This window comes from Styela clava, chromosome 5 (genome assembly GCF_964204865.1).
Source record: "Styela clava chromosome 5, kaStyClav1.hap1.2, whole genome shotgun sequence".
In the NCBI taxonomy this organism is placed as follows: Eukaryota; Metazoa; Chordata; class Ascidiacea; order Stolidobranchia; family Styelidae; genus Styela; species Styela clava.
The window spans coordinates 11,369,196-11,383,973 of NC_135254.1; the positions used below are offsets into that span (position 1 = coordinate 11,369,196).

Below are 14,778 nucleotides of genomic sequence, written 5' to 3' on the forward strand. Positions count from 1 at the left end.
CAGATCACAAATTCGCAATATTACGCTTCACTAAGTTTCATTTGCAACTGTATTTGGTTGTAGTATCGGTGTCCAACTTTAGACTGAAACCTTCACTACCAGACCCACCGAAACAAAAAAAAATTTCTTGATCGGGTCGTATTGAAGTTGCTTTCGTTCAAGCACAATGGACATTTATCTCCACCAATCCACAGTAATCACAAGTTATTTGTCATTACGATAAGCATCAATAAATGGATACTGAGGATGTATCATCAAGTCACGCAAGCTGTGGTCTTGTTGCAACTCATACTTTGCCATCCATCTATTCCATGGTCGCACCCATATCTGTAAGATAATGGATACAGATTCATTCGATATCATGATCCTGCACTAGCTTTGTAATAATTGTAGAGTTTTCATAAAATCTAACGATCAAGTGGTGTGAAATTTATGTCCATATCCCACCACAAACACTAGCCGTAAATGAATTTGATTCCGGGTAGCATATATTTTTTTGCCAATGACAATAAAAAGACATTTTGGGTCAGTTGTACAAGCACCTTTAGGAAAGGAGGGGGGATGGTTGGGCTCGTACGACAGTCCACAGTCTCTCGTACGATTACCATTCTATGTTGGGATTAGTTAGCCAGATATTTTTGTTTGTTTTCAGAAGCATGGACTTGGATGGTGGGGGATGGTCGTAACCGATCAGTGGTCGTGTTAACCACCCTCAGTGGGAGTGGAGCTGCAATCCTCTCGCACATAACTATCCCCGCATGGGATTGGAACCTGTGAAACTACCAGGGTGATCAGAGATGCGGTGGCGAGCGTATTCCTAGATGGCAAGTAGCCTAGGCCTACCAATAACAGTAGTTTGTCATCTGCTTTCCATTGAAATGAAGAAGCTTATGAATATTTTAAAAAAATTGATAACGGCACATTATCACTCACCATCAACAAAGTGCTGTCCGCAAACAGTGAAACACAAGCGAGATGACTTCTGGACTTGACACCAAGCAGTCCTGCCAATAGATGATATCCACATTGCACATCCGGATCTTTTGAAAACAGTGGAATATAACTAAAGATTCATTTCGTTGTCTATAGACTCTATACTATACGTACAGCCAACGGAACAATACGAAATAACCATTTTCAACAGTCAAACAAAACGGAAACGTATAATCCGACTTGCAACTGACAGGGGCCAAATGGACGTTTTTGTTTTTTTGCCGTCCAGTAAACAAAGTCACGTGACCCGTGCAAGTCCTCTCAGTGATCGAAACGAGGAAAAAAATATGCCTTGTCATCGTTGCGTAAGGGTGTTGCATCAGCTGACGCGCGCCGGGAATATATTCCTTCAGTCACTGGTGATAGTCGAGTCATTGTTTTGTGTTCGGACTTTCGGTATAGCTCACTTGTTTTTGAATTGAACTCTTTGACTATGGGAGCGATTGGACTCGCATACGGGTTCATAAACATGTTGATTGTTTTCCAATGTACCGTTCTTTCATTTACTTATGGTCATAAATAAGTTACGGTACTAGTAACTACTTAAGGAAGGAATTTGTGAAGCTAGAGATTGGAAGAGAGGGTCCCGTACCGTAATTCCTTAATTACTGGATCGCTCGAGTAATTCAGTAATCATTAGAAACAACCGGCATCGCTTCAATTCTGTAATAATCACTTACTGACTTAGCGGACAGTTTGACATTGGTGCCACAATTATTCAGTACAGCAGCAGCAGTTGCTGTTTTTGTTAGATTGCTTTCAAAGTACTGCCCGATTGTAAATCGCGTTTTTCTGTGTTTGTTTTATTCTCTTTTGGTGGGCGGGCATGTACATGTACGCTTTTTAACTTTTTTTAAGTTATGCCCGTCACCCAGGTATCTCTGTATTTTGTTTGTCTGTTAACTTTTTGTATTGTTTATGTCAGAGAACCAAAATAAATGATTGATTGACTTAATTGAACAGGGACGTAAGACAGTGTAAATAAGTATGGCTGCCACTAATCAACCATATGCAGTTGATTTTTCATGGAAAGGATGTCAAGAATTTCCAGATTTTACCGTCACATGTCCGAGATGTTCTTCGGTTGAATCAGACTCACAAAAAAATGAGAAAAGCAAAACCTCATTTTGTAGATGGAATTCTTCGTCTATTACCTCTGTCACATCATTGGATATTTCACATAATTTGATACATAGGATTGACCCTTCTCGATTTATGGGACTCGCAAATCTTAAAGAGTTGAATTTGAGTAGTAATAGATTGAGACAGCTTCCAGAGGAAATATGCTTTCTGACAAACCTGAGTGAGTTGTATGCGACGAATAATGCTTTGGGTACTCTGCCGAAGAATGTGAAATATCTTAAAAAATTGGTGCATTTGAATTTAAGTGGTAACGCATTTAATGACATCCCTCCATCGAGTCTTGAAATATATTCTCTCAAAATTTTGCAACTTGGCGGAAACAACATTAAAGAAGTTCCTGCATCTATTACTAACTTACAAAGTCTAGAAGTTCTGTACTTGGGAGGAAACCATATTCAAAATATTCCTGCTGAAGTGGGTGAAATGAAAAGTCTTTCGAGTTTGACGTTGTGTGATAATAAATTATCTTCGATACCTACAGAACTTGTGAAATTACGAAATCTTCAGTCGTTGAGTTTGCACAACAATCGTCTCACTTATCTTCCACGTGAAATATTACAACTCGTTAATCTTGTGGAATTGAGTCTTCGTGGAAACCCGATGGTTATGAGATTCGTACAAGAGTTATCATGTGATCCTCCTTCGCTCGTAGAACTCGCTAGTAGAACAATTAAAGCCTTCAAGCTTGATTATATTGATTTGCCAAAAACACTTGTGAACCACCTTAATTCTGCCAAAAAATGTCCGAATCCTCAATGTTCCGGAGTTTATTTTAATCAAAAATATCACCAGATTAAATTTGTGGATTTTTGTGGAAAATATCGTCTCCCTCTCATGCAATATCTCTGTTCACCCGAATGCATCTCGTATTCATCATGTTCTTCAACAGCTAGTTCAGAAACAGAAAGTGAAGAAGAATTAGAGAACGGGGAAAGAATGAGAAGAGTCCTGCTTGGATGAACTTTATCTTGTTCTTCTCGAAATATAAAAACTGTGTGGAAATCAAAATGTACTCTGCTCATTCATTACATTGTCTGCATCAAGTATTATTAGGTCGTTGCTTTCTTAGTGAATTTGGTTTCAACTGAAAATTAAATTTAGAATCACATTTTGGGCTCAATTTTACTTGAATCCATACAATTAAAATTTTTTATTTAGGAAAATATTTGATAAACTTATGAGTGTATTTTTATGTCATTATTGATTGTATATTTTGCTTTAAATGCTTCATCATGTAACTTTTATTCGTTTGTTGCTTATTTCTGGACAAATGCTCCTTTGTATAACTACCTAATTATTCATTAGAAATCTATTGTTCAATCCTTAGGAGGTTCGTTAAGTTCATTATACAGTGTTCTATTAGTACACAAAATTGAATCGAATCACTACCTCTTCTTATTACTAGTATGTAGGAATATTTGGAATGAAAATGGTGAATTGGTATTTCATGTGGAAGGTTATTCCAGGTGTCAGAAAAGTTTGAGAGATATGTGTCACTGTTAATATTTAATAAAAAATAATACCTCTTGATGCTAACTATTTTTGACTGTTTCAGACCCTAAGAGAGTGCCAAAAAATTTTAAAAATAATTCTTTTCACTATGATTAAGGTGTGTAGTTAATGTTGGAATCTATTTTTTTTTAATATGGGTCTTTGCAGTTTGTACTAGCATTGTCATACGCTATTTGCATGAAACAATTAAGTTAGTCAGTACTTCAACTTAATTCATAATTTGGTGCAATGAAGCGAATCCTATTAAATTGATCGCAATATATTGAACTGTCTAAATGTAAATGAAATTCTACATTACGTTAAAGTATTGTTTGTTTCTGGCTTGCATTTATTAATTTATTTAATTCTATTGTGAACTAATATGTGTTTGTTTTTGAATCTGTATTAGATTTCTTTAGTTTAGCATCTCATTAATGTCAATATGATTTACAAGTTTTTGTTTGTTGCTGCATTTGTGGCATTGGCATCTGCATCATCATGTGATCTACCTTCAAGATTCTGGTGCGACTCTAAAAAGATTGCAAGCGAATGTGGCGTAAGTTTTTATGTTGAAATATTCGATTGTACAATTATAACAAAGAAAATTCAACGACTTTACTCAGCCTGTATATATATAACATCTGTAGATTCAATAAAAGTAAGTCACTGAAAATTACATTCTTTTAAAACTAAGAAATAATGATTAATTCAAATGGTTGGCGAAGAGTTTGTACCTGCTGCTATGTGTAGTTTGTTAAAAATTGACTGCGACAACTTGATAATTTTGTTTTTCTAGGTTGAATTGCAATGTGCAGAGCGACACTGGATCGAGGATAATGACGCCCAACCTGTCATGCTTGATTTGTACTTTGAATCTCTTTGTCCAGGTAAAAACGTGACTCATGACAATCTACCATTGAGAGCCATAGTTTGTATAATACTGACACACTGGAGTTGTAGCCAAAGCCATTGTGATTTCAAACCAGCTCCCTAGCCCTGCTTTTTAATATTTAGGTACGATTTGATTATCATATTGTTCATCACACATATAGAAAAGATAGACATGAAGAAATTCTGTGTTGTATATTTATGCAAAACGGACTTTGTTAAATTGAAATAACTGAATAATTTATTTTATATTGTTGCAAAACAATGTTACTACATACTAGGTTGCCGTCAGTTCATCACAAAAATGCTGTACCCTACTTGGAAACAATTTCTTGATACAAAGATACTTAAAATACAACTGTACTCTTACGGAAACGCGAAAGTAAGTCCTATTTTCAAATGCTTTCAGATTGTAAAAGGTTTATGGTGAATATGCTTTACCCAACTTGGAAAAAATTTTCTGGAACGAATATTATGAAACTTACATCCTATCCTTTCGGCAATGCCGATGTGAGTAGAGCATGTTGTATGACGATGTAATCCTCAAAACTTTATTCAATGATCTATTATTGTGATAGGTTAGTTTCAGACTGCATGGCTATTTTTGTTGTATTTATGTTGTTTAAATGATCTTGTCCAGTAATTTCTCTCTAATATCTGTAATTTTGTTGTTTTTTCCTCTGGTTGTTGGTTCCTCTGGCTCTTATTTTGTTTTCCTTGCTTCTGTCCAGTCTCTCACCGATGATCAGTTTTATCTTCCATCATTCTCACTAGAAATTAATGATTGTACAAGTAACAAACATCTCAGTGTGCTTATAGTTTAGATTGGAATGTGTTACTCTGATGTTTTTTATTAATCGAATGTTTTTCAAAATTGCGTGTATACTCGTGATTGTGTGAGATAATCATTAACATCTGTTGTTTAAAATAATTTTTAGCAAATATCCAGCAAAAACAACTTGCAAAGTATACATTACACATTGTAAATCAAATATAAAAATTTGAATTATAGTCAAATTTGATTTTTGGAATAATTGTCCGTTACTCTTGTTTTATTGTTATACATAAGTTTTGGTATCATTATTTCATAGTTAAACAATCAATGCGAGCGAGAAAATTTGCTCAAGCAAAGCAATCGCGCAAAAGTAAGACTGGAGACTGAACTACATTTTTGAGTATTCAAATGCACACATATTAATGTTGCACACTGCCATATTGTAGCATGAATTAACCATAATTTTCATTTAATAGCCTATTTATTACAATAGTTCAATTAAATTTGTAATCCGTTAGGTTTAATATGGACTTCTATACCCATTTTATAAAAATGCAATTTCTTATTTTAGGAAATGAAAAATGCATCAACAGGTATGTGGGACTTCACTTGTCAACATGGACCTCAAGAATGTGTTGGAAATTTAATCGAGGTTTGTAATTCAATTAAAATCACATTTAGACCATGATGCATTTAATAAAGTTAGTGTTATAATCTGTAAAAAAATAGCATATTAAATTGCAAACAAATTGCGTAGTATAAAAGAGTGTTGTTTGTATTTTGTCACAAAACTTGCAGTCACATGATTTATCTGCAATACCAATATCTAAACAGTTTGCACAGACGCTGCATTTTAACATATCTATTTAAACAGTTTGCCAATTTTATCACTCATTTTGAGTTTCTGATTACCGTCTTCTACAAAACATAAGGTTATAACCAGTGGTGGGATTCAAATTTTTTGTCAGCCGAATTTTTCACAAACAGAACATCGACGGTAACCAGTAACGTTAACCGGTTCGCTGATCTCATAAAATTCTGTGAAGTGGTTCTATAGAACCGGTGCGAACCGGCTGAATCCCACCACTGGTTTTTTTACAATATTGACATTAATGTTATTAGTGTATTGTAAAGATATTTTGTTTTTCACTCTTATTTTACCATATTTTATGAGAAATACCTTTTGATGTTATATAATTTTGGTAATATCATTGAATTTTGTGATATATTTTTCAGAACTGCATTCAGAAATACACCATGAATGATCCTATGAAATATTTCCCGATATTTTACTGCATGGAATCGGCTCAGGATCCAGTTGAGGCTGCTAAAATGGTAAGAAAAAATCATTAAGATTTTTTTCCGCTAAGCAGTTCTCTCTTTAAAATTATGTAGTGTTGTTATTTGCACACTCATAGAGTGGTTACAACTCACTGCCAAGCCCATCGTATTAGATGGAGTCAGAGATGGATTTCAAACCAGTTCTCCTGCCCTGTTCAGCCTCTCTGTGAAGACTTATCTTTTACGCCTTGGTCCGATTATTCATAGATCTCGTAGATAACAAAACAGTTGTATATATATACTGATTTTTATTTCTATCCACTGTCCTGATGAAATTTGTCTGTATAAACATTTGAAACATTGGCAAAATCATATTGTTTGCTCCTTACTGTTTGTGCACGCATTACTATTTTCTAATCCTTTAAGATGGATGAGGTCACATCTTTATAGAAAAATAAACAAATTACACTCTTTATCTTCGATATATATATTTCGAATGCCGTCACCTTTACAGTTATTAAAAGTAATTCTATGCATTCAATTTAGTGTGTAACCAAAGGTGGTTTGAAATGGTCTGATGTTGACACCTGTGCTAAGGGACCAGATGGGAATGCACTCATGCATAACAGTGCTATGGCAACTGATAAACTGAATCCTCGTCACACATATGTTCCTTGGGTTACTATCAATGGGGTGAGTGAATTATTTTTTTATCATATATTTTAGATATTATCTGAAAATAGGATTTGAACATTTTATACTGGGGAGAGGAGAGGGATAAGACAGCTTAATCATATGACAAACCACGACTTCTCGTTCGGTTACCAGTCAATGTCGTATATTGGATTAGTTAGCAAGTTATTTTTTTCAGGGCATTGGACATGGACAGAAGGTGGAGTAAGCTGTAACCAACCAGAACTGCTCCACCCTACAATGGTAGGGAGTAATCCACTCTCACATAAATATCCTCCACAGGATTCAAATCTGCGAGCCCACGCAGGGTGAGCGTACTCCTAATGCTTAGCACAATGCGCCACACAGCAGAGCCAAAGTTTGACACTCAGATGGAAGCTGGAGAGCCCAACAGAAACAGGGCTCCAGAGCTGGAGCTGTTTTGTTCTCAAACCAGCTCTTGATGCGTAAGACAAGTAGTGCCTGGCAATGTCATTAGCAAATAGTGGCTCCATTGCTGGAGCATCTCTCCTATCTGTTGCATTAATATATTGCTACAATGCACAAAATGTGTAGCTAGGATATTGACTCTAATATCTCTCATCCATACAAGTTAAACATTTGCAGAATTCACAATTCATGAAAGATACCTAATTCATGGGGTTGAATTGAAAAAGTATTTTTTTTCAGCAACATACTGAATCAATGCAAGAGGAGGCTCAGGAAAATCTCCCAAAGCTTCTGTGTGACACCTACAAGGTTAACAGATTTTTTCAATATTATTGTTGCTTGTGTTTTATATTCATGAAATGAATGTTTGAATTTTTTGTCAAATTTGCTAGAACTTGTTCACCACAGAGGGTGTCGGTCAGTCATCTGTTGGGCATTCTCTTATTTGTTTATCATATTTTACGACATAATCTTGGGAGGATACAATATATATTGTTATACATTTCACTTGCACATTTCAGGGAATGAAGCCCAAGCAGTGCGCGGAGTACATGGAGCCACAACCACTGCTCGTGACTTACAGGGATGATTAAAATTCATGTTTTCATATTGCTATGAATCATTCCTAATAATTCATTCTTCCACTTTTGATTATATTTTGATTTGCATTTTCCTGCCCTTGACATTATATTGGACAATCCCCTTTTCATGAAGCATTATTAATGGCTTGGTCTATCAATATTTTCCAGCAGTAGCAAAGTTTCAAAAACCCTGAACATTAGTTCATTCTAGTAAATTTCAGTCTTTATTATTATAGCCTATTCAAGCTATGCATGAGCTATTCACCATCTGTATAATTTTGCCTATAGTTTGTAGCTCAATAATTCCTGTAAGTTCCTTGATGTTTTCGTTTTGTATTTGCTGATCTTTGTTCCTTTGTGCAATACTTCAGTGTTACTTTACAGTTGTCTACTGTTATTTCTCTTTTGCTCACATGTTATGCAGTCTGGAATATCCATGTCTATCAATCGAGCTTGTAGAAATATGCCAATGTGCAGCCAGTCTAAGTGAGCAGTGTCAAATTGATTATTTTTTGTGATTTTCATTACTTGATTCTGAATATCATTGAAACGAATAAAAATGCATAATAAAGAAAATGTTCTCTGATTCAGGAAAGGGTGTAATGTTACTAGAAGCGGCAATGCGGCATTAAAAAAATTCTGCCAAGAGGCATTAGCGTGAACCTACAGTAATGATAATATTTGGTCTCTCACATGCTTATTGAGCATGCAACAGATTATTGAGAGGCTATACCCGATAAAGCTCCTCTCCTGATGGGATTTTACATCTCATGCATGATGCATTTAATAATATTCATTAGTTGCATCCAGGTCACAAGACATAAAAAAAAATAGTATAAATATGCTCCATATACATTATACACTTACCATTGGCACTCTGAGTAGGACGTCGCCAAACATTGATTACTGCATTCAGTTGTTCCACTCTAGTCCCAAACCTTCATTAACATACCAATCAATGGTGTGAAACGCTCAAATCTAGAACTAAATCTGGCTTAACTTTCTCCACCGAAGACTACGGCTAACTAAATGATCTAAATAGTTACCGGTAGTCTGTTATATCCAGCATCGCAGGGCAGTTTGTATGATTGGCTCGGCGGTATGCCGCATCGTGCTGTGCATTAGGAAAACACTCGTCAATGCACCTCAGATCACCATGTGTGGGGAGTTAATTATGAACGAGATGATCGCTGGACTTCTCGCCGTTGTATGTGTGATTTATGCAACTGCTGGTCTGTTACAGCCACACATCTGAAACAAACAGCTGTTCGCCATATGATTAGCAGTTCTTATGATAAAATCTTTCCAATTTTGATTTGAAATCCTCTTTTCAGTCGATAAATATGACATTGGCCATATGGTCAGTAATACAATCAATTTGATTTCTTGCTGAACATGCTTGTCTGACGAAGTGTGACCATGGCTAGACAAAACATTGCAGAAATACATTCGTGTTAGTGTACAGAAGGCAGCATTATTCTTGCTTCAGGATCCTCTCATTATACGCATACGAATTGACTTGCATAGAGTAAGATATGGCAGCTAGTCTCACGTAACCCCAACTGGTAGAAAAAACACTGACTCAATAAATCTTTCCTTGATTGGAAGCGAAGATTGATCTTATTTTTATACCTTTACTTCACTCTTATTAAGCCTTGTCTGAAAATTGGAAAAATCTGGACATAATTTGCACAACATAGGAATGCTTTTAAAAGAATATATCACACATTAAAATCTTTTGAATGTTTACATCTACGTAAATAGTTTAAAAAGTTTTGGAGAAGAATATTGATTTGCTACAAGTAAATAAAATGAGCAAAAATAAAATTTACAAAGAAAATAATTCAACAGGTTTAGTACGAATATTGTCAATAATACCACCTGTCCGACCTTGATTTGTAAGTATATTTAGCGCCACGATTCGGTGGAGAATAAGGTTTACTATGATGTCCTTGCCTCTCATAGTTTGGATTTTGCCATCTGTATGGATTAGGCTGATAAATGGGTTGGCCATAGCGATCATGTGGATTATGATAATAATTATAACCATGGAATCCTTCTTGACCAGTAGATTGAGAATTAAAGTGTTGTCGACCATAGGGACGCTGCTGGTACTCGTAATCATAAGAGTTTGCCAGGTGGAGTGGGTCATACCACTGCTGCCTTAACCCTGTTGAACTGTTATCATAAAACCCAGAATCTGTTTGATAATCATCATGATAAAATCTGTCTCTTGGATGTAAATTATCTCCATAGGAGTTTCCCTGCTGTGAATGTTTATTTTCTGATGACCGAGATGTCTCATTCTTCTGTGCTACATCGCTGGACGTGCCAAGCAGATCATCCAAGTATACTTGTCTTTCTATCTTGTAACCCCTTGCTTTTTCAAAAGCTTCGATTGCATCTTCTGGCTTGAAATTTTTTCTGTTTACCAAATGTCTGTAATAAAGATATTTCAACAATGTTATAGACTGGGAACATAAATAAAGGATTGCTGGATAGGAGTAGTCATTAGACCCTAGATCTTAGAGATATGGATTTTATTCTTCATTTCTGAACAATCAAAATATAACCTTAACTTCCTGAATTTTGCTCGGCCACATGGCGATCATGCTTAGCGTTGAGAATACACTCACCACTGCACGTAGGTTTGAACGGGCATAATTATACTGTAGGGTGGCTTGCATAACCGCTGGTTGATTACAGCTTCCTTCACCATCAAGTCAATGCATCTGCAACAAATAACTGGTCAACTAATTCGGACATGTAGCCAGACGAGAGGCTGTGGTTCGCCATATGATGAAGTTGTCTAATCTGATTTCATCTCTCCTGGATAAATATGTAAATTCTATCCTAATATGACATAAATCAAAAAATAAGTTTACCGAAATACAGTATCATTAATCTCAGATATCTGAAACTTGAAAAACTATCTAAAAATTATATTTACTTCCTGAATTTGGTACAAATCACCTTCTTAAAAAAGGAGACATTTTTTTGCAAAAATTAGTTTACAAAACTAGAATATAACAGCTGTCATCTATGTGAATTTCGAACATATAAGTGAATGCCATGTTAGAATACAGTAATGAAATATATTATTATTGATACTTAAGAAATCTACTTACCTGCAGATCATATACCCAGTTCTATTCAATCCATGAGTGCAATGAACTGCGATCAACTTGTCATTATCCTGATTTTCATCTTCAAATTTAACAACAACATCAGAAAATGAGTCCAATACTTCTGATTGCGGTATTACTCTCCCAGGAACAAATATTTTTTTATATTGCACATTTTTTTCTTCAAATTCCTTTGGATCATAATACTTTGTAGTAAAGCTCAAGTCTATGACAAGTCCTAAATTATGACCTTTTGATTTCGCCATTTCTAACGCAGTATCACAACCAAACTTTTCGTTCTCACTGATGTTTCTTGACAAATGGGGTTTGAGAGGAACTTTCATACAAATGAAACGGGTACCAGGAATTCTTTCCCCCATTGGTGAGTAATCCATCCATCTATCTGGAGGGCCATTCTTAGGTGCCATAATAATATTGACTCCAAAGAATTATATTGTTAAAAATCAGAATCAGCTTTTTAGGTATTATAAAATGTACTATTTTAGCTGTTATAAAACACCAATAAAAATTTAGAAGGCCTATGATATAGTAATTCAGCATTTGATAAAAAAGCAGCGAACCAATGTATATCAATAGAAATAACAATAAACATTTGTAATCTTTAGATACTTATGTTATAATTCAGCTACTAAATCACTGATAGACCATTATCGAAGTCCAAGAATATTAACCTGAATTGAGTAAATTTATACAGTTTGAAAGATATTATAAGATAACACTCTCTATAATGAAAGTCACACATGTTTTTCAAAACAACTTCATAATAAAGTGCTACTTCCATAACTAAACCAATAAACAAAACTGAGCATGGCAACAATTCTTTTACAGTTTTACGATGCAGAGATGGTTAAGGCCATGATTGTAATTTCCATATTTCATTGCATTTTTTTTGTGTTGAAAACATTTTCATTTCTTTCCCTCAACCATTATAATATGATATCCAAACTTAGTTTTAACTGGAGGATCGGTGTAGACAGCATTTCCCAATGAACTGACTTGTAAAGCAAAAGCAGCTTCTTGAAATGGTCCAACCATTGACCCTCTTGTCATCCATCCTAAGTCACCTCCAGAACGTGCTTTATCTTCACTCATTTGAGCAGCAACTTCATTAAATTTACTTCCCGCTTTCAACTTTTCCATTGCTTCCATTATTTTTGAATGTTTTTCACAAAGGATGTGTCTCACTTTTACTGCATTTCCTCCTTTCTTTTCTTTCCCCCCACCGCCTTCTGATTTATCTTTCTCTTTGTTAGCACCTTTGCCCTTCGCAGCTCCTCCGCCCTTTTTTGGCATTTTACTAATTTCTGAATTTTGTTTTGAAATTGTAACAAAGTCTGGAAGTAGTTACCCTATGTATGTATGTTTATGAATGAATTAAATACAATTGGATTGTATACAGTCTCAAGTTCGTAACAATTAAATCAATACCGGTAATACTACATTCATATACCGTGCAGTACATTGATTACAACAATTACAGAAATATGGTACAGGTACTGCGGTATGAACGCAGTCAATTCAGCAACTGTAAGAGTTCCTCAAATTACGGAATTACCGGAACGGAACGGAAGAATTCTCGCGTAAACGTAAGTCTACCGGAACTGATTTGTAGTTATCTTGAAAAATGTATTTTATACACTTCTTTCCTATTTGCAGTGAAATTAACGAGCATGTGGGAGGGGGACAGTGGCGAAAATAACGTTTTAGTGTTACGCCACCTAGCGAGTGGGAATCCTGCTTAATAGGATAGGATGTACATGTTTATCCCGGGGGAGAGAAAAGCCGATAAGACGGCTTAATCATATGGCGAACAACGGCCTCTCGTCCGGTTAACAGTCCAGGTCAGGTATGGGATTAGTTAGCCAGTCATTTGTTTTCGGAAGCATGGACTTGATGGTGGAGGAAGCCGTCTCAAACGAGTGTTTGGGACGTAAATCTGTAAATATTTGTATAAGAGTTGTTGAAATATGGCACATTGCAAATTTACAAGTAAGAAACACTTTCATTTTTCCATTGCTCTCTTTCTTCGTGAAGATGCAAATAGCCGATAGTCAACTTATCGAAATCGGCGGTGTGGCGCATCGTGCTAAGCGTTAAGAATACACTCGCCGCCTTATCTCCAATTATCCTGCGTTGGATTACGTGAATTACGTGCACGGAATTCAAATTTCATCATCCATATCTGGTACTCTAAAATGCCTCTTTTGGTATATTCATTTTCATGTTATTGACTTACTTTATTAATGATGTATTTCAATGTAGATCGCTGAACTCTCCATTTCTCGGAAGCTCTTTCTATAGTTTGCTACCATACCATGTTGGAAGCATTGGAACGGATGCAATGATTTTAAATTGAACTAATCGAAAACGAAAAATAACCCGATACCCCAATCCATGTTTGTGCATAGACTGTTATGAAACACTCAATCTATTTACAGCTTGTTTTTTAGTAACAATTTTTGTCACTGTGTTATTTTTGCAATGAAATTGAACCTGAACCATTTTACGTCAACGAGTGTTTTTTATTCGATATTTTTGTAGGAAAAGCATTGTTGTGATACACATACCATAGCCATGCATTCCATCCTATCAAAGTGTATTTATTGAAGTGTAGATTCAGATTCAGATAATTTATTTTTATCATGCAAGAATCAATGCTAACACAACACAAAAGTGTATAACGAAATTGGAAAAAAATGAAATATACACGTAAGAAATAATGTCCGAGATTCATTGCAATCGATAAGGGGTCGCGAAGGACTGTAACAGTCTTCGAGTCAGCGACACCTGTTGGCTGTGTATTTATTAATTAGGACCCACCGAGTGTTTATGTTACACAAGTTTGACGCCCGAACGATACCCGTTCGTGTTTTTGTCTTTTTTATTTTAAATATATGTTTGTGTGTTGAATATGGGTAAACTAGCGCATGTATATTTACATGTATTAAACCTTTATATAGGTTTTGTCAGTTTCCCCGAATTTACCAATCTTCTGTGTGTACATTGTTTGTGTTTTGTGTATGCTTTCTTTGCGGGAAAATCAAAATATAACATGACGAAATCAAGCAGCCCACGCTCATCGTCGTTCTGACAGGGCAGGTTTTTGGTATTTTGTGCAAACTTTAACTTTTGTGCAAAGCGTCTTAGATTTCTGAAATTTTTGGTTATAATCATGCACAAACAGAAATTTAAGCAGTCTATAGACAAATCTAAATAATTCACTCCGTTTTCGTAGAAGTAATTGAGAAATTTATGAGTTCCATATTTTGGGGTCACCCTGTATAAGCCAAAATGTATGTACAAATCATAAAACGTACGACTCTATTAGTCTCTGGGAAGTTTTAGTATAATAAGGACA

At 35.4% G+C, this 14,778-nt stretch overlaps 4 protein-coding genes across 5 annotated transcripts; 2 read left to right on the forward strand and 2 right to left on the reverse strand.

Moving 5' to 3' along the window:
- Positions 1-1,390: 1,390 nt before the first annotated feature.
- Positions 1,391-4,037, forward strand: LOC120344261 (uncharacterized). The gene has a single exon (XM_039413383.2). The coding sequence runs from the start codon at positions 1,981-1,983 to the stop codon at positions 3,094-3,096; it is 1,116 nt and encodes a 371-aa protein (XP_039269317.2). The 5' UTR covers positions 1,391-1,980; the 3' UTR covers positions 3,097-4,037.
- A 7-nt stretch (positions 4,038-4,044) lies between these two features.
- Positions 4,045-8,850, forward strand: LOC120344262 (gamma-interferon-inducible lysosomal thiol reductase-like). 2 transcript variants are annotated; one of them, XM_039413385.2, is made up of 8 exons: positions 4,045-4,183; positions 4,424-4,514; positions 4,797-4,897; positions 5,862-5,942; positions 6,527-6,625; positions 7,118-7,264; positions 7,934-8,002; positions 8,215-8,850. In XM_039413385.2, the coding sequence occupies exons 1-8, from the start codon at positions 4,070-4,072 to the stop codon at positions 8,284-8,286; spliced, it is 774 nt and encodes a 257-aa protein (XP_039269319.2). In that variant the 5' UTR covers positions 4,045-4,069; the 3' UTR covers positions 8,287-8,850. The 2 variants fall into 2 exon arrangements, with proteins under 2 accessions (XP_039269319.2, XP_039269320.2); XM_039413386.2 differs by lacking the exon at positions 4,797-4,897 and adding an exon at positions 4,925-5,025.
- A 1,127-nt stretch (positions 8,851-9,977) lies between these two features.
- On the reverse strand, positions 9,978-11,832 carry LOC120344930 (RNA/RNP complex-1-interacting phosphatase homolog). Its single transcript, XM_039414268.2, has 2 exons — positions 11,403-11,832; positions 9,978-10,713 (listed from the first exon to the last, which is right to left on the reverse strand). The coding sequence occupies exons 1-2, from the start codon at positions 11,825-11,827 to the stop codon at positions 10,143-10,145; spliced, it is 996 nt and encodes a 331-aa protein (XP_039270202.2). The 5' UTR covers positions 11,828-11,832; the 3' UTR covers positions 9,978-10,142.
- Positions 11,833-11,899: 67 nt separating this feature from the next.
- Positions 11,900-12,886, reverse strand: LOC120344931 (peptidyl-prolyl cis-trans isomerase NIMA-interacting 4-like). Its single transcript, XM_039414269.2, has one exon. It carries the CDS (start codon positions 12,711-12,713, stop codon positions 12,327-12,329), a length of 387 nt encoding a protein of 128 aa, XP_039270203.2. The 5' UTR covers positions 12,714-12,886; the 3' UTR covers positions 11,900-12,326.
- Between the last annotated feature and the right edge of the window lie 1,892 nt (positions 12,887-14,778).

Bases quoted from the DNA above. Each gene is read 5' to 3' on its own strand.
- LOC120344261 (XM_039413383.2), top strand. From the start codon at position 1,981: ATGGCTGCCACTAATCAACCATATGCAGTTGATTTTTCATGGAAAGGA.
- LOC120344262 (XM_039413385.2), top strand. From the start codon at position 4,070: ATGATTTACAAGTTTTTGTTTGTTGCTGCATTTGTGGCATTGGCATCT. The intron at 6,626-7,117 runs GTAAGAAAAAAT...CATTCAATTTAG, and splicing joins CAGTTGAGGCTGCTAAAATG to TGTGTAACCAAAGGTGGTTT. The intron at 7,265-7,933 runs GTGAGTGAATTA...ATTTTTTTTCAG, and splicing joins CTTGGGTTACTATCAATGGG to CAACATACTGAATCAATGCA.
- LOC120344930 (XM_039414268.2), bottom strand. From the start codon at position 11,827: ATGGCACCTAAGAATGGCCCTCCAGATAGATGGATGGATTACTCACCA. The intron at 10,714-11,402 runs GTAAGTAGATTT...TCTTTATTACAG, and splicing joins ACTGGGTATATGATCTGCAG to ACATTTGGTAAACAGAAAAA.
- LOC120344931 (XM_039414269.2), bottom strand. From the start codon at position 12,713: ATGCCAAAAAAGGGCGGAGGAGCTGCGAAGGGCAAAGGTGCTAACAAA.